The sequence below is a fragment of the Protopterus annectens genome, chromosome 3.part1 (assembly GCF_019279795.1).
Source record: "Protopterus annectens isolate FY-2018-M chromosome 3.part1, PAN1.0, whole genome shotgun sequence".
Classification (NCBI taxonomy): Eukaryota; Metazoa; Chordata; order Ceratodontiformes; family Protopteridae; genus Protopterus; species Protopterus annectens.
This window is the reverse complement of record NC_056732.1, coordinates 44271963-44298989: the sequence shown is the minus strand read 5'-3', so window position 1 is coordinate 44298989 and position 27027 is coordinate 44271963. Positions and strand designations below refer to the sequence as shown.

Genomic DNA, 27027 nt, shown 5'->3' with positions numbered 1-27027 from the left:
ATACTACAGCCATGTGGTACATAAACAAGCAGGGAGGCACATATTCCTATCCCCTCTGCAGACTAGCCATGACTTTGTGGGACACAGCATTGCCTTACCAAGTACACCTGCAAGCACAATTCCTGCCAGGAATGATAAATACTCTGGCAGACGAACTAAGCAGAAACTTCACGGATCCCCACGAGTGGAAACTGGATCCACAAGTCTTCAACATGATAACAAAGAAATGGGGATGCCTAGACATAGATCTATTTGCCTCCCCTCACAACTGCCAACTACAGAGATTCTGCACAAGGGCATCACAAGCAAGCATGGAAAGTGGATGCTCTATCATTCAGCTGGAAAACACTAACAGTATAGGCCTTTCCTCCTCTGCCTCTCCTCCCCAAGGTACTCCTAAAGGTCAGACAAGAGAAGCCAAAAATGATTCTGATTGCCCCAGACTGGCCCTGCCAGCACTGGTACCCAGTCCTAAGGAACTTGTCTCAATACCCAGCCTGGACATTACCTCTAATTCCTCACTTACTGACCCAACGAAACAATCAGATCCTGCACAGCCAACTCAAGACCCTAAATCTGGCAGCATGGCGGATAATGTAGCCATTCATAACACACCTCTCCCTAAAGCAGTGATGGATGTTATTTTGGAGGCCAGGAGGCCCAGTACCAGAAAATCTTATGCAGAAAAATGGAAGAGATTCTGTGCTTGGAACCAGGCACAAGGAATTGACATGTTTGTACCAAATATTCCTCAGATTTTACAATACTTAACTGAGATGCTAGACAAAGGCCTATCCTTTTCATCAATTAAAATGCATGCCTCTGCCATTTCAGCTCATTGCAATACGGAACCTCCTATTTTTTTCTCATCCATTGCTAAGGCAGTACCTCAGAGGGTCAAAAACATAAGACCTCCAAGAAGAGCACCAAAAGCTGCATGGGACCTCAGTTATGTCTTGGAAAAACTCACACTGCCTCCTTTTGAGCCAGCCAATACAGCTGAGATAAAGTTCTTATCTTGGAAAACAGTTCTGCTCCTAGCAATAACCTCTGCAAGACAAGTCTCAGAGTTACAGGCACTCATGGTTGTGGAACCTTTTATCATTTTCCACCCAGACAGGGTTTCTCTGAGGACAAACCCGACATTTATGCCTAAGGTAGAGTCTAGCGTGGTCCTTAACCAAACCATTCATTTGCCTACTTTTTATCCAAACCCACAGAATAAGGGTGAGAAACTCCTGCATTCTTTGGACATACACAGACAGCTACGCTTCTACTTGGACAGAACTAAAGCTTTCAGAAAGACTGAGCAACTCTTAGTGGCATATGCTGCAGGATCACAAGGAAAGGCTGTCTCAAAGCAGACTATTTCAAAATGGATAGGCCACTGCATTCTTTTCTGCTATTCACAACATGGCAAATCAGTGCCTAAGGGCATTAGGCCACATTCAACCAGAGCAGCAGCCACGTCAGCAGCCTTCCTCAGAGGAGTACCAACCAAAGACATTTTAGAGGCTGCAACTTGGAGTTCAGTGCACATTTTTACAAGGCACTACCACTTACCTCTTTACTCTAAATCCAGAGCAGGCTTTGCTACTACAGTTCTGCAGGGCCTTGTAGCCTCTCCTAACCCTATCTAGACCCAGCCACCCAACCTCAGCTTTGGGATTCAACACAAGTGTAATGACTGCAACAGTGAAACAAGATGAACATAGTACAGTTGTGTACCTACCATAAATGTAGATGTTCGAGTGTATTCACTGTTGCAGTCCAGGTTACCCACCCGCCATCCCCCTTTTCTTTGCTGGGACTTATCTGTACTTCTCTATTCTATACAGCCAATGTGGTGTATTTGCTTGTAGATGAAGAAAATGTTTACCTTAGTGCATGCATACTTATTGGCATTATTTTAGCCTACCCTTTTGGGGGCACCTGACATCTGGGGCAAGAAAAACTGAAGAAAATGGCGTTGGCTGCATCTTTTATACCCCTAGCGTACTGACGTCAGGGAAGAGGCGGCAGCAACCGACGCCGGACCAAGACTTTGGAATTCAGGCCGACTGCGGGTAGACTGCCAGCAGGATAACCCAAGTGTAATGACTGCAACAATGAATACACTCGAACATCTACATTTATGGTAGGTACACAACTGTACTTTATGCAGAAAGAGATGGTAAAGAAAGACTAGAAATGAAAGTTTGTTAGAGAAGAAATAACATTTCAAAGTGAGGTCATTAATATACAGGAAGAAAACAGGTTTGCACTTTTAGAAAGCGAAGAGAAAGAAGAGAGAGAAATGACATGAGAGGAACAAGATGGCAAAAAATCACTTGGGAGACGGAGAAGTAAAGGAAAATGAGACGTGGAAGTAAAACACAAAAAAGGAAAGGGGTGATACAGGGGTTTTTCATTAAATGTGAATAGAATTAGACATATAAGAGGTTTGGTTGTAGTGGAATGGTGTAAAAAATAAAAATGAATGTTTTTTTTTTGCTTGCTAAATATCAGATGTAAACAGAAAAAAACTGGAAAATAATGCAGGGAGTTTGGTCAATCAAAAATAAAACCTGTTCCGGAATATGAATTCGTATAAAAATGAAGAAATAAAAATTCTAGATGTAACAATAGTAGTACCAGGAAGGGTGGTGATATAGGATATCAGAATGGCGGCACACAAATGTGTAAGATACATAGTGATTTATGAGTATACTATTTTGACAGAGAGAAAACAGTTATTTGAAGAATCTAAAAAAATGTGAAATAGTGATGGAAGGAGATTTTAACTGTAACCTGATGAAAGAAAAATACAAAATAGCATGATGTATTAAGAAGCTAAGAGAGTTAATAAAATATAGCATTTCGAAAGTAGGAAAGACTAGAGAATGGACAAATAAAAGGGGAATTTTAAGACTGAAACTGATAAAGACGTGAAAAAAATAACAGTTTTCAGATCAGTATGGGAAGGGATAAAGAGATTAACTGCAGATTTTAAAAAGGAAAGAAAGGTAATCCAAAAGGGTCAAGTCTGGTATCTGACATGTGACCCAGAGGGTGGCAGGACTAACACGAAACAAAGTGCAAAGGGTTAGTCCAAATAAAATCACTTTCGCTAGCATATCTAAGAGACTGCTTCTCTGATACCCTCCCTCTGGGAGGAATAAAGATGCTGTGTTGAAGTTTCAAGCAGTTTATTCAGTTTAGAAGGTAGATGAACGAGTGTTCTTGTTGCTAATAGTTGATTAGATATGTGATGAAGTCTCTAAGCTCTTTGGAGACGATGTCCTTAAATATGGTTATGTTTAAAAAGCCGACCAAGGGCTTGCTGTGAAAGGTCGTGAATCTTGAGAAGCTAGTGGAGTTGCTGATATGGTTGTAAAAGTAATTCACTGTGGCTTCCTCCCCCTCCTAGATGATAAAGGTGTCATCAGTGAAACAGAGATCGCATTTCATTGATCCAAAATAGGGGTTTGGTACAATGCCTCCTCCTCTCATTTTCCAAGAAGCCGTGTGGCCAGGCCTGGGGCCATGCTTGTGCCCCATAGCTGTTCCAGTAGTCTGCTCATAAAACCTGCTGTTTAACACGAAGCAGTTGTTCCTCAGGGTTATGTCCAATAACATTCCTAGAACGTTTATCTTTCCTGGTAATACATTCCTGTCCTTCTGATATGGATATCTGTCATACCTTGAATAGAGTAGCTGTGCGGAAGCACTGTGTAAACTGCTTCCACATCTGTTGTTACCAGGATTGTAGAATCGCTGTCTAGAATATCTCTAATTTTACCCAGAAAATCCAAAAAGTCTAAAATAAAAGATTTGTTGGTGTCTGCCATTGGTTTTATCAGAGCCTCAAGGTAGATGGACATTGTCTCAGCTGTGGAACCACCACTTGCCACTATTGGTCTGTAGGGAGGATGAGATGTATTCTTATGGGGTTTTGGGATACCAAAGAAGCTTGATATTTTGGGTGGAGAGTGACTAAAACATAAAAACGCTTGACATCTAGTAAGTCGTAGCACTCTTAGTTGCACTCTCAAATTATTATAAGCAGCATTCATAGTGTTACAGTCACATTTACTGTAAAGCCTCTTCTTATCCAACATGGCCTCAATCTTGTAGCTATAAGCGGCTGTATCTGTGACTAGGATGCCTCCCCCTCTTATCCACATTCATGATTTTGTGAGTCTTGTGTCTGCTCAGATTTTTGAATTGAAACTTCTTTGGGCTCAGTAGTGTGAGTTCAAAGTGAAACAGGTCAAACTACATGCACTAAGGGCAGAGTTTGACTTCTGTACTCTACTTTAGTTTTTCAACCACACACACACACACACACACACACACACACACGCACACGCACACGCACACACACACACACACACACACCAACTAACCTCTTAGCACAAGAAATTGGGATCGAGCTACAAATAATGGGGGAACAAAGGACCAAAAATAGGGACAGATTTTAAATATTGCTCTTAAAAACTGAGATGGTTGCTGCGTTGACAGGTCTCCCATTAGCATGCATTAAAAGGTTTCTGCACCTCTCAACCTGTTAGCACAAAAAATCTGAATAGAACCACAAATAACGGGGGAAACAAAGGACCAAAAATAGGGACAGATTTTAAATATTACTCTTATAAACTTAGAAAGTAACTAGAATAACAGGGTTTCCATTAGCACGCATTTTCGGAAGCAGAGGTGGGTGTGCGAGTGAATCAGTGAGATAACTACTGGCAGTAACAGCAGTGAAAGGGTTTGCGTACCCGTGCACCTTTCAGCTAAAGAAATCTGGTGCGAGTGAATCCGTGAGATGACTACTGGCAGTAACAGCAGTGAAAGGGTTTGCGTACCCGTGCACCTTTCAGCTAAAGAAATCTGGTGCGAGTGAATCAGTGAGATGACTACTGGCAGTAACAGCAGTGAAAGGGTTTACGTACCCGTGCACCTTTCAGCTAAAGAAATCTGGTGCGAGTGAATCAGTGAGATGACTACTGGCAGTAACAGCAGTGAAAGGGTTTGCTTACCCGTGCACCTTTCAGCTAAAGAAATCTGGATAATGCCTAAAGTAAAGGGTGAACAAATGCTCAAAGACAGAAACAGATTTAAATTTTTTTTTTTTTAACATTTGATCTGATGTTGTCCCATTTCATTCTTCATCACTGATCAGTCCTACGATCCAATCTCAGATCTGAATCAGACGCTTCACAAGACTAATGGTCCAAGCCTCGAGCTCCTCCCTCTCCCATAATGCCTGAATTCTTCCCTAAGTCCTCAGATCTCATTTGCCACCTTTTAGCACAGGCGCAATTCCATTGTCTCGAGCAGATAAGTACTTTGTTTCCATTTTTTTGGTCAACTTTTGATGTAGGATCCATGTCAGCTGCCATTCTACTAGTACCGTTGGTAAGGTTCTTCATGCAAGTGCTACAATGGACTTTGGCGGTTTAGTGGTCCATCTTATACCAACCTCTATCTTTTCCTGTCAGACTAACACCAATTTGCAAGCATCCCCTCCGATGGTGGATGCTGTTGAACTACCCATACCTGGGCAGGCCCTTCTCTCTTTTCCTTCCAATAGCCAGAGTGACCACGGACACTTCCCTGTTGGGGTGGGGGGAATTATCAGTGGAGAGTAGTCCAAGGCATGTGGTCTACCACAGAGACCAAATTGCGCATACATGTCCTAGAGATGAGAGCAGTTCTCCTGATGTTGCAAGCCTTTTATGACTGTCTTCCTGGGGGAACGATAGCACTTCATACAGACAGCATGGTAGTAGTCTGGTACATCAGCAAACAGGGGGGAACCCATTCATACCCATTGTGTAGAGAGGCCATGAGAGTGTGGGAATGGGCATTCTCTTCAAGCCACTTTCTCATTGCAATGCACATTCTTGGGGAGACCAGCATACTGGTGGACAGACTAAGCAGATCCATCCTGGGTCCGCACAAGTGGTAGCTGAATCAATCAGTAGTGAACCAAATATTCAGCCAGTGGGACCAGCCTTGTTACAGCCTCTTCCCCTCTCCCCTGAACAACAAGTGCAGCAAGAACTTTGCTCTGATCCCACCAACCAAGGAGTTACCAAGGTCTCCTGTATGCTTACTCACCAATTCCTCTGATTCTGAAAGTACTACAGAAAGCCAGCAGGCTGAAGAGTACCTTGAGCTTCATCACCCCCTTCTGGCCTCGCCCAGTGTGGTTCCCCTTCCTGCGAATTCACATCAGATATCCTCCATGGATACTAGATCTGAGACAGGATCTAATTTCCCATCCATCAGAGCTGACACCTACCAGTCTCAGATCCCTATGATTAACCGTTTGATTTCTCCACTTCCAGTGTTTCTACAAAAGTCCAGGCTAGCTTCCCCGGTCTGGGGGATTATTCTTGCTTCTCAGAAGCCCTCCACAAAAAAAAGGTTTTAATAGAAAGTAGAAGAGATTCTTAATTTAGGCAGCAGAACCGATTATTGATCCCTTTTCAGCTATACTTATGTTCCTAAGTTTGCTTTTCCGAGAGTGTGACAGTTTCTCCACCATAAAGCTACAGCTGGCAGCGACTGCTAATTGTCACTTAGGGAAGACACTTCTTCCTTCTCTTTTTCCACATCCAAATTATGTAAGGCCTTTATGAACTATAAACGATCCTCCTTCTCCTTGTGATCTCACCGTTGTACTTCAAAGTCTCAGTCAGAAACCCTTTGAACCTGCCTTGAAAAAACACTTTTTTCGTGGCCATTTCCTCAACAAAAAGAGTGTCTGAACTACAAGCTTTGTCATCCAAGCCACCTTATATCACCTTTTTCAAAGATAGGGTCTCTTTAAGAATGAACCCTACCTTTATGCCTAAAGTGGCCATGGAATCTAATATTAACCAATCCATTCATTTGCCAGTTTTCTTCTCCAATTATAAGGGCGACTATATGTTACATTTGCTTGGTGTTAATAGACAGTTGCATTTTTACCTACTCAGGACAAAGAGATATAGAAAATTTGAGCAGCTTTTTGTGTCTTTTTCACAAAGTCAGCTAGGTCAGGCAGTGTCCAAAATCACTATTGCAAAGTAGATTACTGATTGTATTTCTACTGTCTTCTCCTTGAAAGGCATGCAGTTCTTGTCCCCCAAAAGCTCATTCTTCTAGGTCGATGTCAACCTCATCTGCCTTCTCAGCGAGGGCCGCTATTCATGAGATTTCTGCAAGTCACATACATTTGTTTCACATTATAAACGGGATATTGTCTCCAGGAACAGGACATCCTTTGGTTCTGTGGTGCTCCGGCAAATCCTTCCATGAGGGCCACCCAAGATTTACATAGCTGGGGACCCTGACCCCTCAGTGAGGAAGAATGAAATGGATAACATCAGATTTAGAATTTATGTACTTGACATAACTTGCCATCTGTGTTGTCCAGTTTCATTCTTCCTCACATCCCACCAATCTATCCCCCATCCTAAGCTGTCGATAGATGTCTAGAGGTTTTTCAGAACCCATAGGTTCCTGGTTTGAGCTCCAGATTGTGGTAATGTTATTTTGTTACCTATGTATTCTTGTAGATAGAGCAGAAAACTATCTGAGAAGTTGGGGGAGAACTGAGGCATTATGGGAGAGGGAGAAGCTTGAGGCTTGGATCATTATTCTTGTGAAGCGGCTGAGTCGTATCTGAGATCGGATCCTAGGACCCATCAGTGAGGAAGAATAAAATTGAACAAAACCGGTGCCAAGTTATGGTAAGTACATAACTTCTAATTCACCAGGAAAGTTCAACTGGGACAGAGCCCATTTTCAGCAGAGGGCTGGGAAGAAAAGCTCCAGATGCATGTCTTTGGAATGTGAGAGGAAACCGGAGCATCCGGAGAAAAATCATGCAAATGCAGGGAGGACATGCAAACTTTGCACAGAAGGCACCCCAGACGAGAATTGAGCTGGAGAACCTCTTGCTGTGAGGTGACAGTGCTAACTGCTGCACCACTGCGCTTTCTAGGGGTGTTAATTACACATTAACACACATCCTGTCAGGCATTACTGCTTGCTTAAATCATTCTAGCTACCACAGTTTGACTGTTCCACTCCTCCATTTATAATTTCATTTGCTTCACACTTCTTACAGAAGTTTCACTTCTACTGCTCATAGCAACCACGCACATTCTTTTTTTTAGAGCAGCGAGTTCCTCTTTGCTAAGGTTGTATAACTTTATTTTATTGATGTTTGTTTACTGGGAAAGTCCACAGGGCCAGAATGAGTCCATTTTCAGTGCAGGCCCAGGGAGAAAAGCTCCAATATCACAAAACAATAGAATACAAAAATACAGAGTAGCTTAACACATACAAGATACAGAGTAACAAACAATCATCATAACCCTGAAGTATCTTAGGATAAGACTAAATTCACTGGTTGCAAAAATAAACATAAGTTTCAAACTTCTGTGTCATTTTTAGTAAATTATCACAGTAAAGTATAATTGAGTGCAGAAGGGTTACAATGTGTCATAGAAAAATAAAAAAAATTAGTCTGCAGAGGGTTATATTTATGAACAGGGATTCCTGAAGGGAATATTCACTACAAGGGATTACTATTAGAGAGGGTAGGTAGGCTGAGGTGAAACATAAGCAGTGAGAGAGAAGAGTGAAATAGAGAGTGGGGCTGGTATATAAGCAGGAGTATTTCTAGAGAGAAAAAAAAGACATCAGGTGATGGCACAGTGAGGAATAGGAGATTTGGAAGAGCAATTATAAATCCACTTTGAGGAAAGGTATTTTTGTAGGTGGTTTTGAAACTAGGAGGGGAGTGTTCACTGCGAAGAGAAGGGGGAAGATTATTTCAAAGTTTAGCTATGGTCCAGGAGTATACAAGCTTACCTGCTGCTAAGTTAGGTTTATGAATGTGGAGTAAGTGTTGTAGTTCTGACCGTAGTGGTCTAAGGGGGGGTGTAGATGGTGAGCAAGGAGCTGAGAGCTGGGCAGTCTTGTGGTTTCAGAGTTAGTTTATGAGTGGTAGTAAGCTGAAGGACTAGCAAGTAGTGTGGGAATTCAAGCCACTGAAGTTTTCTTAATGCAGTACAATGATGGGAAGAGTGATGGTTATTTGTAGCAAGTTTGGCGATTTTAATGTAACAGGATTCTAGTTTTGTTTTTGAAGCAGAATGCAAGTTGATTAGTAGAGGTGCACCATAGGTTAAGGAGGGTAGTAAATATGAGAGTGCCAATACTTCTTTTATTGGTAAGGAAAGAAATCTCTTATGCCTGTATAATAATCCTAGTTTTTTATGAGTTTTATTTATGTTGGACTTGATATAAAGGTCGAATTTTAGGTCTTCGTCAATTATCACACTTAACAGTTTAGTACTAGATATTACTCAAGTATTGTGGAATTTGATGAGAGAATATTAAAGTCTTAATTTGTTGAAGGATGCGTTTCTTTTGGGGGTAAACAACATAAGTTTTTTTTTTTTTTTTTTGGCATTCAGGGAAAGGTGGTTTTTATGGAGCCAGGATTCCATAGTACGAAAGGCAGCTTGGATATTTTGTTGTCATATGATAAGATTGGGAGCAGAGCAGACTGTCGAGTCATCTGCATGCTGAACTAGGGATGTATTTGGAATAGCTTGGTGCAGATTATTAATTAATATATTAAACAAAAGAGGACCTAAGATTGAGCCTTGTGGTACGCCGGTAGGGTTATGAAGGTAGGGGGAAGTAGAGTTGTGCCATTTAATGGCGTGTTGCCTATCTGAAAGATAGCTTTTAAACCAGTTTAGTGACTGGCAGAATAAACCTATGGAAGGGAGTTGGGCTAAGAGGATGGAATGGGAAATAGTGTCAAAAGCTTTTGATAGATCCAGAAAGACAGATACTGTATGACCTGAGTCTTGGGCTTTGTTGATGATATCTAAGAAAGAGATTTGAGCTGTAGAAGTACTGTGCCCAGGACGGAATCCATCTTGGGTTGGGGAGAGGATGTCCTGAGTCATGGGCTTTGTTGATGATATCTAAAAAGGACATTAGAGCTGTAGATGTACTGTGCCCAGGATGGAATCCATCTTGGGTTGGGGAGAGGATGACCTGAGTCATGGGCTTTGTTCATGTTATCTAAGAGGAAGATTAGGGCTGTAGAAGTACTGTGCCCAGGACAGAATCCATGTTGGGTTGGGGAGAGGATGTTATTGCTTAGAAGGTACTGAAGAAGTTATTTATGGACACATTTTTCCAATATTTTGGAGATGGGAGAAAGTAGAGCTATGGGTCAAAAGTTGGAAATGTTGGAGGAAGGTCCATCTTTATGAAGGGGCAAGGATGATAGCTTCTTCCTAGGTGGTTTGCCGAGGCCCCTGCATATATCAGCCTCGCATTTACTGTCATACGCACTCAAGGTGGGTGCACAAGGGGGTAAAATTCACTAGGCTTTTTCCATTTTATATATCATTGCCATTTCCATTAGTGTTGCTTCCATCCTTATTTTTGTCATTGAAAAATTCAAGATTTAATTTCCTCACATACAATTTAATATCTGTCTCAGTTTCCACCAAGTTACTTCTGTTAAAGGGTATAAAAGTCAGACTCTTACCTAAAATTTCTAAATCTAGCTGAGTCAGTGGTATTGCTGACTGGTTCCAGACCATAGTCCTATTTTGTTGTTGGTGCTGGTGGGTCCCTTCTGTTGTGTGTAGCTCTCCCAAGATCCTCAGCTCTCTGGCCCCTTTACAAAACCTGTTATTCTGTTGTTGTTGCCCTTGTGAAGATGTCAGAGTTGTGATGAAAGGGTGTTCCATTGTGTGCCTCCCTGTTGGGGTCTGGTGGTTCCAGTTGGTGGGTGTCTCCCTCTGTGTTGTTCTCATATCCTGTTGCCTCATGTTGGTGATGGGTGCACCTAAGTTGGGTCCAGATTTCCTGTTGGCCCTAGTGAAATTCCTGCCTGTCGTCTGCTTCTGCATCATTCTGGTCAGCAGTAGTTGTGTTTAGACTCCCTTGTGTTCCAACCTCATGCTTGGGGTGGTGGTTAGGTTTGCCATGCTTCCATTGCCCTGCAAAATGTTTCCCATTATTGTGTCTAAGTGTGGATATCCTTCTCCTGATCAAAGTATGATTTTTTTTGGTTCCTGATTGTCCTTTAAGTTGCTGTTGACCTTTTTCCATGTTCTTCTCCTTAACTTTTTCAAAGTCAATGATTCTGTTTTCATGATCTAAAAATCTGGAAGTGGGAGTCAGGGCTGACCTTGCATACATCCTCCAGGTTTAGGATGCTGCTGATAGTCAAATCCTACTTGGTTTTGTTATACCTAAAGAGGATCCCAGCCAGCTTGAGACTAGCATCCCTTACAACTATGTCTCACTTTCTGATTAATCCCTCCTGCATGTGGCTCCACTTGGGTTTCTTGAACAGATTTAGTCCCCTAAGAATCAGTTCTTTTTCAGTACTATTCCTTAGGTAAATTCCTTCCCAGTGTAGTCCTTTCAGTCTTTTTACTTGCTTTTCGAGGTGCAGAAAGATGTGTGTAGGATCATGTTGGTGGTTGTTTCTTTGTGAGCCATCTGTATGGTCGTCATGCCTGGTGTGCTTGGTTACTTTTACCCAGGTAGTTGTCTTCAGATGGTTTTGAAGTCTGTTTCCATATCACAGTCAAGGCTCAACTCAGGTCTGATATCCCATCTGTGACCCATAGAGTGACAGGACTAACAAGAAAAAAGTGCAAAAGATTACTCCAGGTAATATCACGTTAGGTAGCAGGTCTAGGAGACTCTCTCTCTGTCTATGATTACTCCAGGTAATATCACGTTAGGTAGCAGGTCTAGGAGACTCTCTCTCTGTCTATGATTACTCCAGGTAATATCACGTTAGGTAGCAGGTCTAGGAGACTCTCTCTCTGTCTATGATTACTCCAGGTAATATCACGTTAGGTAGCAGGTCTAGGAGACTCTCTCTCTGTCTATGATTACTCCAGGTAATATCACGTTAGGTAGCAGGTCTAGGAGACTCTCTCTCTGTCTATGATTACTCCAGGTAATATCACGTTAGGTAGCAGGTCTAGGAGACACTCTCTCTGTCTATGATTACTCCAGGTAATATCACTTTAGGTAGCAGGTCTAGGAGACTCTCTGTCTATGATTACTCCAGGTAATATCACGTTAGGTAGCAGGTCTAGGAGACTCTCTCTCTGTCTATGATTACTCCAGGTAATATCACGTTAGGTAGCAGGTCTAGGAGACTCTCTCTCTGTCTATGATTACTCCAGGTAATATCACGTTAGGTAGCAGGTCTAGGAGACTCTCTGTCTGTCTATGATTACTCCAGGTAATATCACGTTAGGTAGCAGGTCTAGGAGACTCTCTGTCTGTCTGATTACTCCAGGTAATATCACGTTAGGTAGCAGGTCTAGGAGACTCTCTGTCTGTCTATGATTACTCCAGGTAATATCACGTTAGGTAGCAGGTCTAGGAGACTCTCTGTCTATGATTACTCCAGGTAATATCACGTTAGGTAGCAGGTCTAGGAGACTCTCTCTCTGTCTATGATTACTCCAGGTAATATCACGTTAGGTAGCAGGTCTAGGAGACTCTCTGTCTATGATTACTCCAGGTAATATCACGTTAGGTAGCAGGTCTAGGAGACTCTCTCTCTGTCTATGATTACTCCAGGTCATATCACATTAGGTAGCAGGTCTAGGAGACTCTCTGTCTATGATTACTCCAGGTAATATCACGTTAGGTAGCAGGTCTAGGAGACTCTCTCTCTGTCTATGATTACTCCAGGTAATATCACGTTAGGTAGCAGGTCTAGGAGACTCTCTCTCTGTCTATGATTACTCCAGGTAATATCATGTTAGGTAGCAGGTCTAGGAGACTCTCTCTCTGTCTATGATTACTCCAGGTAATATCACGTTAGGTAGCAGGTCTAGGAGACTCTCTGTCTATGATACCCTTTCCATGGGATGAATAAAGCCACTGTGTTCAAGTTTCTAGTTTATTCAGCTAAGTAGGTAGATGGATGAGTGTCCTTGTTCTAAGTTTTTTTAAATTTAAAAAGGAGGAGAAATAAGATCATACAACAGTGTGACCGTTTTATAAAAATTAGTTTTGTGTATTGTGGAAGTATAAAAAAATATATTCAGAAGTCAAGAGAAGAATAAGAAAAAAGAAGATGAACTACAAAGAAATTTTACAGAATTATGGGAAAGCTAGAAAACGTTCTGGGACAGAATAAGGGAAATAGGCAGATATATGTAAGGACTTGAGAAAAAGTAAGAATGATGTTACACAGGCAAAACCCTTTTTTGTCCTGAAAGGAAATAAAGGGGAGGTTTCTTCTTTAGGAAAAGAAGTAAAAATGAAAGAAGGAATGATGGTCTTAATAAAAGAGACATAAAATACAAACATGAAGATATTACAGAAAGTTTTGGGGAAAATGTATTAAGAAAGAGGAAATGGCTAGGCAAGAAGAATGGAAAGTGACAAAATCTAAGAGTAAAAAAAAATTAGGAAATGGTATGAGAATACAACAGATAGAGAAGATTGTAAAAGAAGACAGGACGGAATCAGCACCAGGATTGAATGGTATAAGCCATGCTATTACAAGAAAATGAATAATGATAAAAGAGAAATTATTTAAAAATATTAAATGAATGGGTGAAGGATTGTGTAATGGAAGAAGACATATATGCCGGAGTGATACAATTTATATCAAAAAGGATGAAATAAAAGATATAAAAATAGGAGGCCTGTAACAGTTGGGAATACAGGCTGTGTGAAAATTCTACAGAAAGGATGGGCAAAGCAATGAATGAGGTAACAGGAGAATAGGTCCAGGACATGAAAGGAAGGGAGCCGAAAGAAATGTCATTGCAGTGAAAGAAATACAGATGATACTGACGGAAAATGGACAAGTAAGACTTGATGGCATATAATGTAGCTAAAGTCTTTGGTAAAGTGAGACATGAAACAGTGTGGCAGATTTTAGAGCCATGTGGTACAATAGTCAAAGTATTAATGCAATAAATGTTATGAACATGTATGGATACAGGTTATGATAAATGGATGGATGGGAAAATATGTATTGAGAGGATTAAACAAGGAATGCCCAATGAATATGTGTTTATTTGTGTGAATAATGACTGCATTAGTACAGGCATTCATGTGCAAAATGTGTTTATTTGTATTAGTAATGACTGCATTAGTACAGACATACATATACAAAATGAGCGAGGCGAGTTACATTACCAGTATAGGAGACTTAAGCAGATGGTTTCATTCTAATAACAAAAAACCCACAAGGGATGGATAAATCAAGTTGTAATAAGGACTGAAAAGCTGTGAAAAAATGGTTTGCAATTAAATAAAATGAAGTGCAAGGGATTTGTTAATCTAAAAAGAATAAATAGTATATATTTCACAAGAAATTAAATGACTTGGGGGATTAAATTTCATGTGTATGAAAGTATAAGTCAATGAAGAGATACCAAAACAAATAAAAATGTCGTGGAAAATTTGTATAATTTCTGAAAAAAGACATATGTTGTGTACATATGAATTAGGAAAAATAGAGTATGTAGGCAGAATTTTTACACTTGAGTGCGAAACACATACAAAGAGTTGTTAGAAATTTTGTCTGTTTCATCTGGAGCTCAAGACTGACCTGGTGAGAAGGGAATCATTATAATAAATAAGAAGGTGGTTTGAATTTAAACAATCCAGTGGTGCATTTATCATCTATAAATTTATGTAGGATAATGAGAAAGGTGAAAACAGAAAAAGAAATGATCAATAAAAATGTATGGTAGGAAAAAGGGAAACAGAAAGAAATAAAGGGTGGGATGGTAAAATATGAGAATAAAGTGATATTAAGGAAGTTAAAAGTAAATGTTATTGATGGAAAAAGAAAAGAGTGGTGTAACAGAAGTCTGAGGGATACATTTATTTTACCCTTGGAAGAAATTAAGAGGATGAAAAAAGGCAACAAAACACTGAAGAAAATGGTTTGAAACATTTTATAAAATGGAGATTTTTTTTAAAGAAGATTTTGTTAGGTAAGGTTTGTTTTAAGAGATAATATGAAATGTTAAGTTATGGAAGAAAGAAAAGGATGCCCATTGAGGTGTACAAGTGATGAGATATGGGGCACAATTGCAGGTATGTACTGCCACAAAGTACAGTTTTATGGAATGTCATTCATCCACCTTATCAACGGATTTAGTTGTACACAGGAAGGAAAATATGCCCCTCCAAATAAAAATCCTCATTGAACAGATGATGGTTTGAAAAGGCAGTGCTTTAAGTTCATTGCCTTGGTGTAGCACATTACTTAGCATATGTGGCACATTACTGAGACTAGCTTCTAAAGGAACCCTAGTAGAGAATTCCCAATTCCAATAGTAAGAAAGAAATTCTTAAAAGATATATAGGAGGTACAAGAGACCTTTTCACATTCTTTGCTTTATTGCTTCTTTAGACTGTCAGCATCCCTACAAATACTTAACTGATGTTTTAAACCATTCATTCCCCTAGTGGAGCAAAACCTAAAACTCACACATTCATCAGTACAGGACAAGATGTTTACATCTTCATGATGGAATAGCATACTGCTAGACACTTAAGGGAGGGAATGTACTGGCCTTTTGTGAGGGATATCAATCCCCCCCCCAATCTCCAGTAAAGATTCTAATAATGTACTATGCATCCCACCATACATACTACATTACTAGAATGTACTTTGCATCCTACCATACATAGTACATTACTAGAATGTACTATGTATGTACTGTGCATCCCACCATACATAGTATATTACTAGAGTGTACTATGCATGTACTGTGCATCCCACCATACATAGTACATTACTAGAATGTACTATGCATGTACTGTGCATCCCACCATACATAGTACATTACTAGAGTGTACTATGCATGTACTGTGCATCCCACCATACATAGTACATTACTAGAATGTACTATGCATGTAGTGTGCATCCCACCATGCATAGTGCATTACTAGACTGTACTATGCATCCCACCATGCATAGTACATTACTAGAATGCACTGTGCATCCCACCATACATAGTACATTACTAGAATGTACTATGCGTGTACTGTGCATCCCATCATACATAGTACATTATTAATAGACTGTACTATGCATGTACTGTGCATCCCACCATACATAGTACATTACTAGAATGTACTTTTCATCCTACCATACATAGTACATTACTAGAATGTACTTTGCATCCTACCATACATAGTACATTACTAGAATGTACTGTGCATCCTATCATACATAGTACATTACTAGAATGTACTTTGCATCCTACCATACATAGTACATTACTAGAATGTACTGTGCATCCTACCATACATAGTACATTACTAGAATGTATTTTGCATCCTACCATACATAGTACATTACTAGAATGTACTGTGCATCCTACCATACATAGTACATTACTAGAATGTACTGTGCGTCCTACCATACATAGTACATTACTAGAATGTACTGTGCGTCCTACCATACATAGTACATTACTAGAATGTACTGTGCGTCCTACCATACATAGTACATTACTAGAATGTACTGTGCATCTTACCATACATAGTACATTACTAGAATGTACTCTGCGTCCTACCATACATAGTACATTACTAGAATGTACTGTGCATCCTTCCATACATAGTACATTACTAGAATGTACTGTGCGTCCTAGCATACATAGTACATTACTAGAATGTACTGTGCATCCTAGCATACATAGTACATTACTAGAATGTACTGTGCATCCTACCATACATAGTACATTACTAGAATGTACCGTGCGTCCTACCATACATAGTACATTACTAGAATGTACTGTGCATCCTACCATACATAGTACATTACTAGAATGTACTGTGCATCCTACCATACATAGTACATTACTAGAATGTACTTTGCATCCTACCATACATAGTACATTACTAGAATGTACTTTGCATCCTACCATACATAGTACATTACTAGAATGTACTGTGCATCCTACCATACATAGTACATTACTAGAATGTACTGTGCATCCTACCATACATAGTACATTACTAAAATGTACTTTGCATCCTACTATGCATGCCCAACCCTGTCCCTAAGAGAGGTTAATAGGCTGCTCCTTATCACTTCTCATCTCTCTCTTCTTTTGCTAACCTCATCTCTCTCTTCTTTTGCTAACTCATCCAGTGCCCAAACTGCTTCTGGTAGTTCAGGGTGACTAAGGGATTCTTTAATATTATTTACAGTCCATCTAAGGTATTGTTGACTTTTTTAGACTAGAACCATACCATCTAGGGTATTCTATTACATCTATGAGTAGAATGCACTTACTTTACCCATTTAGTTCTTATGGAAAATTTTAAACTCGCTAGTTTGAATTTTCTCTGTGACTTGCAGGTTAAGCACTTTTGTTTTTCCATAACTAAAGAAAATTCCACTAGGGACGTTTCGTCTTTGATTAGATGCTTAGAAGACTTGCTCTTGAAGGACATCTGTACTGCAGTGAATTTGTCTAGTATGCAGTGAATTTGTCTAGTATTTACATTTTTACAAACACTGTAGCCAAGTTATTGCATCCAGAGTGCATACAAAATTTGGCAAAGTGATTTTGCAAGGATGATTTCTTGCTTACATGACTGGAGGACCTTCATTCAACTTTGCACAGACATGAAGCCTAATGATCGTCCATTCCACATAGACAATATGGCATTTATGTCATTTTCCACATAATTCCAAATCTGTAAAAGTTACACAGCCAGCAGCCATGTCTACCAACCTTCATTGTTTTGTTGAACATTAGACTTTTTGACTGATGCTTTGCTTGGTGTCTTCCCTGTTAGGCTTTGCTGGCTGGAAAATAAGTGTGAAGGTTTGAATGAGATCTTCTGGATGGAGATGGCTGTAGATGTCTTGTACAGGATGATATCTTCTGGATGGAGATGGCTCTAGATGTCTTGTACAGGATGATATCTTCTGGATGGAGATGGCTTTAAATGTCTTGTACAGGATGATATCTTCTGGATGGAGATGGCTTTAAATGTCTTGTACAGGATGATATCTTCTGGATGGAGATGGCTCTAGATGTCTTGTACAGGATGACATCTTCTGGATGGAGATGGCTTTAAATGTCTTGTACAGGATGATATCTTCTGGATGGAGATGGCTTTAAATGTCTTGTACAGGATGATATCTTCTGGATGGAGATGGCTTTAAATGTCTTGTACAGGATGATATCTTCTGGATGGAGATGGCTTTAAATGTCTTGTACAGGATGATATCTTCTGGATGGAGATGGCTTTAAATGTCTTGTACAGGATGATATCTTCTGGATGGAGATGGCTCTAGATGTCTTGTACAGGATGACATCTTCTGGATGGAGATGGCTTTAAATGTCTTCTACAGAATGATATCTTCTGGATGGAGATGGCTCTAGATATCTTGTACAGGATATCTTCTGGATGGAGATGTCTTTAAATGTCTTGTACAGGATGATATCTTCTGGATGGAGATGGCTATAGATGTCTTTTACAGGTATTTTTCCCAAAGAAAACTGCTTTGGAAGAGCCATTTAGAGAAGAGGAGCAGTTCATATTATAGAACTTGCATGCACATTCTGCATCTCTTCACTATGCTGCATGCACATTTTGCATCTCTTCACTATGTAGCATGCACATTCTGCATCTCTTCACTATGTAACTCACCTGTCTTTGAGGGATTCTGATTCAGCAGTCAAACCCCTAAGCTGCCCATTTCCTTGGAAGAAATCAAGGGTTGGGAGGGTGGCCTAATGGTTAAGGTGTTTGCCTTACAAACACAAGGTGCAGGGTTTGAGTCTCACAAGGGATAACTGACTAGGCTTAAAATGGCTCGCAAGGGCAGTTAGCTTAGTACGAACCTATGACTGTTTAGCCAGAGTGGTGTTGGCTAAGTCTATATATATGTCTATTGTAGTATATGTCTGCATTATATATGTGTGTACAGAGATTGGACGCATTTATTTATTTATTGTTTCTTTTTTAAACCTTTAGTATTTTTTGAGGTTCTTTCAGTGCTGGAATTTTCCTCATATAAATGCCCTTAAGAACTTTAAGGAAGGGAAGTATCACATCCTTTTATGATCATAACATCATTGACATCAGTGTGTGTCCACGCTGCTGAGTGAGGGATGTAGGGCCCCTGGAGATACTGTGAAAGAAAAAAATGTCACTGGTGTAAAGCCTTGTGGTGGAAGGGATGATTCATGTAGTAATAACTTAATAAGTGAGATAATCTTGAAGATGCTGCTGTATTAGAGAGAAACCTGCAAAACTGGCTTTCCTAACCGCACTTTTGTTAGCTTCTTTCCTGGTGTCTGTTTCTGTTTGCTGTGTGATGCTTTATATTTCTATTTGTTTTTGTCTACTGCTTTGATGTTTGCAGTTCTGCTTCATGCACTAATACAATTTAAGTTTTACAGGCTTTGTACTCCCAGGACAGCCAACCTCAGTCATAGCTTGCTGACATGTAGTCTGATTGTAAATATCTTTTTAAGTACTTGCTTGTTTGGTTAATGACTCATGGGTTATATATACCATCATGTTTAAATGCTTCTGTTTTGTTTATTTATTTGTTTATTTTTTTTACTGGGTTTGTACTTGGACTAAGTCTGAAAATGACCCAGTTGAGTGTTGCCCTCCCTCAGTTAAAAATGCATAAATAGTTTGTCTTGCTGCCTGAGAACCACCATCCGTTACATGATTGATCATGCCTGTCTGTGTCCTGCAATGGTTAACAAATAAATAATTTATTTCGTGCTGCCTGAGAACCATCATCTCTTCCATGATCATTTATGGTCATTTTCTCTGTTTCCTTGGGGGTGAGAGCCAACCACAGTAGATTGTAGATTATCATCAGGATGTTTTTCTGAAGACAGTATAAATCCCCTTCCCAGATGACTGCCGTGCACTCACTAATGCATGAGTCTGCATTGTCTTCCTTCCTTGGAGAAATGTGCACACTTCTGGACATGCCCTGTCTGAGAGCTGCTGCTTTTATAGCTTTGCAGTGACAAGTTCTCTTGCCCCTAGTCCTTATGTTACACAATACTGTCACTTCATATGCAGGAGTTGGGTTTGAAGTCAACTGGTTCACCCTCCCAGAATGGATGAGCTAGTATCTGTCACTTACTTCCCTCCAGTTGGCTGCTGAAATGTCTGAGCTGCTAATTGAGCTTTTGTTGTCTGCATCATAATCTGAGCACTATTTTACTATGCTGCATCATAATCTGAGCACTATTTTACTATGCTGCATCATAATCTGAGCACTATTTTACTATGCTGCATCATAATCTGAGCACTATTTTACTATGCTGCATCATAATCTGAGCACTATTTTACTATGCTGCATCGTAATCTGAGCACTATTTTACTATGCTGCATCATAATCTGAGCACTATTTTACTATGCTGCATCATAATCTGAGCACTATTTTACTATGCTGCATTGTAATCTGAGCACTATTTTACTATGCTGCATCGTAATCTGAGCACTATTTTACTATGCTGCATTGTAATCTGAGCACTATTTTACTATGCTGCATCGTAATCTGAGCACTATTTTACTATGCTGCATCGTAATCTGAGCACTATTTTACTATGCTGCATCCTAATCTGAGCACTATTTTACTATGCTGCATCATAATCTGAGCACTATTTTACTATGCTGCCTCATAATCTGAGCACTATTTTACTATGCTGCATCATAATCTGAGCACTATTTTACTATGCTGCATCATAATCTGAGCACTATTTTACTATGCTGCATCATAATCTGAGCACTATTTTACTATGCTGCATCGTAATCTGAGCACTATTTTACTATGCTGCCTCATAATCTGAGCACTATTTTACTATGCTGCCTCATAATCTGAGCACTATTTTACTATGCTGCATCATAATCTGAGCACTATTTTACTATGCTGCATCATAATCTGAGCACTATTTTACTATGCTGCATCGTAATCTGAGCACTATTTTACTATGCTGCATCGTAATCTGAGCACTATTTTACTATGCTGCATCATAATCTGAGCACTATTTTACTATGCTGCATCATAATCTGAGCACTATTTTACTATGCTGCATCGTAACCTGAGCACTATTTTACTATGCTGCATCATAATCTGAGCACTATTTTACTATGCTGCATCGTAACCTGAGCACTATTTTACTGTGCTGCATCATAATCTGAGCACTATTTTACTATGCTGCATCATAATCTGAGCACTATTTTACTATGCTGCATCATAATCTGAGCACTATTTTACTATGCTGCATCATAATCTGAGCACTATTTTACTGTGCTGCATCATAATCTGAGCACTATTTTACTGTGCTGCATCATAATCTGAGCACTATTTTACTATGCTGCATCGTAACCTGAGCACTATTTTACTATGCTGCATCGTAACCTGAGCACTATTTTACTGTGCTGCATCATAATCTGAGCACTATTTTACTGTGCTGCCTCATAATCTGAGCACTATTTTACTGTGCTGCCTCATAATCTGAGCACTATTTTACTGTGCTGCATCATAATCTGAGCACTATTTTACTATGCTGCATCGTAACCTGAGCACTATTTTACTGTGCTGCAGAGTTTATCTTGACACTTCTTGAAGCTGACCTTTTTTTTTCAAGATTTGAGATGGTCCCTTTAATCCTAGATTCATCATTCTGTTTAATTGCTTCTTTAAGTATTTTAACTTTCTTGAGAGTCATTCTTCTTTTGTCTTTCTTGACATTTCAAGTCTTTTATCTTGTCATTCCAAGGGGATGCAGTTCCTGTCTGCCTGGGAAGCCGTGGTTGACAAAAGTCGCTGCTTTTCACCTGGCACCCCTAGGCTTTCAGCTGCTGGCAAAGGCTCTTGCTTCCCCATAGTGTCTTTTTTAGGCAAGCTGTCGAAAACAACTTAACCGAAGTGAAATTAACCAATTAGAACAAAATAGGGGTCATGCTGCTAAATGCCAGGAGCTTAAACCAAAAACTGCACTCCCTGGAAGCACTTCTGTCACTGTAAGATGTAGATATCTGTGCATTTGCAGAAACCTGGTTTAAAGGCTTAGAGAGTAGCCCGGCATTGCAAGGCTACAATGCCTTCCACATCTTTACACTGATAAATTCACCTCTGGTTAGACTGGACAACTCCATGGAGTTACTCCAGGTCCAGGTTACGGTGGGTAAGACCCCCATTCAAGTCCCAGCCAGCTTATAGATTCCTCTCCATGGGTCACGACACCCATGAAGCCTACTTACCCAAACTGAAGACAATCCAAATTTTACTGAACACACTGGTTATGGGGGATTTCAATTATCCCACCATCAACTGAGATACTTACTCTAGCCCAAACTCACTAGCACAAAAGTTCCTTGACTTTGTGAATTCAAATGCCCTGGAGCAAATTGTCCATACCCCAACAAGAGGAACAAACATTGTAGATCTGGTCCTCACCAGCATGTCAAACAGGTGCTCTGCTGAACTGTTGGACCCTCATTGGTTAAAACTGACCACAGTTCAGTCACCTCTTGCCGACAATAACACCAGAACTCACAAAGGGTGAAATCAGACAAAAAAACTTCACCAAGGCAAACTATACCCCCTAGGTGAAGGTATAAATGCATTCCAAGCTCCAGTCCAAGCTGAAAGTGGTTATGACATCAAAGCTTTACACTAAAGCCCTGTACAATCACTTGCGTAAGTGTATAAACTTGGCTGTAACAGACAGAATCAGAGCCAGAGCTCCAAGTAAAATCAAGCTTCCATGGTGGACTTCCAGGCATCAACAAACTCCACAATAAACACAAAAAGTTGCTGTCCAAGTAAGCAAAGGCAAGGACCCAACAATGGAAGAGGAACCTCCTTAGCCTAAACAGGCAAATTAGACAAGTTGTCAAATCATCCAAAAGCACTTCTGAGAGAAATCTAGCAAGTACTGCCAAGGATAACCATACTGCCTTTTACAGTTATGTACGTAACCTAAAGGGTATGACCCAAGCATGTGCAGAACTGGTGGCCAACGATATCACACACACTGACCCCACAGAGATAGCAAACCTGCTAGCAGTTAGGTTTGGCGAAAATTTCACTCCCTTATCCCCTCCTAATTTACAACAGACCCTCCCCCAAATCCCCCCACCTTACATATCTGAAGAGCAGGTCATCAGAGCCCTGTCCAAGGCAAAGGACATAACATCTATGGTACCAGATGACATCCCAGGTTGTCTTCTAAACAGGTTAAAATGAACTAACATCACCACTAAGTACCCTTTTTAATCATAGCCTAACCACAGGGTTTGTTCCTGCAGAATGGAGAACAGCTACAGTTATTCCTCTCCACAAAGGTGGTCTAGCAACAGACCCAGGGAATTACAGACCCATAAGCCTGACCAGCCTCATCTGTAATGCCATGGAAGGTATCATTATGTACCTCATAAATAAAGACATTGGTGGCCTCCAAACCCTGCACCCTACCCAATTCGGCTTCATGAAGGGCAGATACTACCTGTTAAATCTGATGGATTTCTTTGAAAGTGTGACCAAGGCCATTGATGAGGGAAAATCTGTGCACACAGCATACCTCGACTTGGCAAAGGCTTTTGACACAATCCCATATTCAAGCATTACTAATGAAGTTAGCAAACTGAATGTAACCCCCTTTGCTGTAAGATGGGATATCAACTGGCTCACAAACTGGACACACTATCAAAGTGGGTGACTCCACATCAACTACCAGACCTTTTACCAGAGGGGTGTCACAAGGGTCAGTGCTGGGCCCCCTACTGTTTGGTATATACTTCTCAGACGTTCAGGTCAAAACTAAAGGGTTGTGTGGCTGACCAAGTTTGGAGACGACTGCAAACTAGGTGCAATCATTGATTCCCCAAATAATGTCAGTATGCTCCAGGATGGTCTCACACAGACCAACGACTGGTGTATTAGTCACGGTCTCAAACTGAATGCAAACAAATGCATCATCTTTCTCCTCAGCACAAACAATGTCCCTTCACACTATCAAATCAATAACTACCCTAAGTACCCATGAAGTGGTAAGGGACCTGGAATCACAGATTGACCGCGACCTTAACTTCGATCACCATGTGTATACTGTAGTAAGGAAAGCTTTCTATGTAGCACAGTTGATTAGTAAAAGCATCACCTTGAGAACAAAAGAAGTTATAACCCCCACTATACTCTGCACTTGTCTGGCCCATAATTTAATATAATGCCCCATTCTGTATGTACCATACTAAGCACCTACAGCAATTAGAGAGACATCAGAGGTTTCTAACAAAGAAGATCAAGGGCCTCCAGCATGTGCCTTACAGAGACTGACTAAAATCCCTATCACAATATTCTATATCGTATAGACGTCTTAGGGGAAACTTATGCCTGGCCTACACAGCAACCCAAGACCCAAACCTAACGAACTCACTACAGATCTGTAAATTAAATGGGTCTAGGGCTACCATTCCAGGGACTTAAATATGGCCTGCAACTTAAATAGAACATATTGGAGGGGACAGATTTATCTCCCAGCGACTGCCACATCTTTGGGACAGACTTACCAATTCATGTGAAACGGAGCATCTCTATGACATTGTTCAAGAGGAACCTGGATGAGTGAATGGGGCACCATAAATTCTTATTGGGGATAGAGCCCACAACCCTCCTGGACATGGGCAGGCAGTTATCACTAAATGCTGTCTTGGGTATTGACTAGTACCTCTATGGTATTACATTGGATTGAAAGGGCTAGGTTTAATATGACCTCCAGGTCGATAGCCTAGTAATCGCCTATGATCCTCCCTCTGTGGTATTACATTGGATTGAAACGGCTAGGTTTAATATGACCTCCAGGTCGATAGCCTAGTAATCGCCTATGATCCTCCCTCTATGGTATTACATTGGATTGAAACGGCTAGGTTTAATATGACCTCCAGGTCAATAGCCTAGTAATCGCCTATGATCCTCCCTCTATGGTATTGTATTGGATTGAAACGGCTAGGTTTAATATGACCTCCAGGTCGACAGCCTAGTAATCGCCTATGATCTTCCCTCTATGGTATTACATTGGATTGAAACGGCTAGGTCTAATATGACATCCAGGTCGATAGCCTAGTAATCGCCTATGATCCTCCCTCTATGGTATTACATTGAATTGAAACAGCTAGGTTTAATATGACCTCCAGGTCGATAGCCTAGTAATCGCCTATGATCCTCCCTCTATGGTATTACATTGAATTGAAACAGCTAGGTTTAATATGACCTCCAGGTCGATAGCCTAGTAATCGCCTATGATCCTCCAGTTCCTTTCAGTGGTTTTTCTTTCCCTCTTGTCTCTATGTGGCTCTAAAGGATTTCCAGGGTAATGTGTGGTGCAGTACTCTCCTATAATGCTTTCAGATTACACTGTTTGACTGTTTCTTAATACTTTTCTTTTTCAGTTTAAACTGAAGGATTATGTCTTTGTACTATAGTTTGTTTAAATTGCCCAAGATTGCCATGTCATCTTAGCATTAGACTGATCTGACATTGGTGTACAGTGTTGCTATATTTTTGTGCAAAGTTATAGTCTAAATTAGCATATATCTATTTATTTGGTTACATTGTATACATCTTTCTTGGTGAGGCAGCAGTTTATTAATTGGTGTCTCACTAATAAGCACCCAATGATCGTGCATTGCAAGCTAGGTGTGCCTAACCCCAGTAACTTAATAAAGACAGGATGCAGATGCCATTTTAAGATTTTGAACATATAGTGATGATTTATGTGACATACTGACACTAAGTACCAATAATTTAGTGAAACAGTTTGAAATAAATGTAGAAACTAATTTCTGGACATAGTTTTTTATTATTGGGAGTGCATATTGAATTTTCTGTTTTGTTTATACTTCAAAAAAAAAAGCATTCTGCTCCCAGTTTGGGATATTTCCTGTATAGGATAAGACATTCTTACAGTCTTTTCCAAACATATTCAATCATTTTGACTTTTAATACCCATTTTTTTTTTTACTGTTCATTTAGTTTTTGCCAAGAGTGATAACTGAGTTATCAGAACTGCAAGAATTCTATGATTCTGACACAGTTGCACTCATGAATTGGATAAAGTAAGTAGGAAGTCTCCACCATATCTTCTACATCATTTTGCTAATGTTTGCATTTTGCCAACTGCTGTTAGATTTACTGTGAGTTGGGTGGGTACCCCAGTACCTTGATTTCTATATTTGTATAATGTTTTTGTTATGAGGAAATGAGTGAGTTGTTGATTGTAACTAAGGATGTCTCCATTATTGTGCGCCATTAAAACTGTATTGTCTGCTCAGGGTAGCTTTCTTTGAATTGTTGATACTGTGCAGTGTCAGTTACTTACCTTATGTTCTTCACAGTCTATTATTCCCTTAAAAAAAAAAGATTGGCGCTTGGTATAATGGTTAAGGTGTTTGACTCACAGACACAAAAGGTACAGTGTTTGATTCTCACCTTTGGGAAAGAAATTGGTTAGGTTTAGAATGGTGTATTAAGAAAGCTAGCCTACCAATTAAGTATGAACTTATGAAACCATGAATCAAAGGGAAAAATTAGTTGTTCATACTGTGCATCATCCGTTACTTACCCCATATTCTTCACAGTCAGTAATTCCCTAGGTTGTTCATATTGTGCATCATCCGTTACTTACCCCATGTTCTTCACAGTCGATAAGTCCTTAGGTTGTTCATACTGTGCATCATCCGTTATTTACCCCATGGTTCTTCACAGTTGATAATTCCCTAGGTTGTTCATATTGTGCATCATCCTTTACTTACCCATGTTCTTCACAGTCCATAATTCCCTAGGTTGTTCATATTGTCCATCATCCGTTAATTACTCATGTTCTTCACAGTCAGTAATTCCCTAGGTTGTTCATATTGTGCATCATCCTTTACTTACCCATGTTCTTCACAATCGATAATTCCCTAGGTTGTTCATACTGTGCATCATCCGTTACTTAC

General features: G+C 40.1%; 1 protein-coding gene across 2 annotated transcripts in view; it reads left to right on the top strand.

Moving 5' to 3' along the window:
- Positions 1–27027, top strand: part of DPY19L4 (dpy-19 like 4) — a 1421953-nt gene that overhangs the window by 1194093 nt on the left and 200833 nt on the right. For both annotated transcript variants that reach the window (XM_044066538.1, XM_044066539.1), the window contains exon 16: positions 26063–26145. In XM_044066538.1, coding sequence (XP_043922473.1) covers positions 26063–26145 — 83 coding nt within the window. The remainder of the gene's footprint in view (positions 1–26062; positions 26146–27027) is intronic.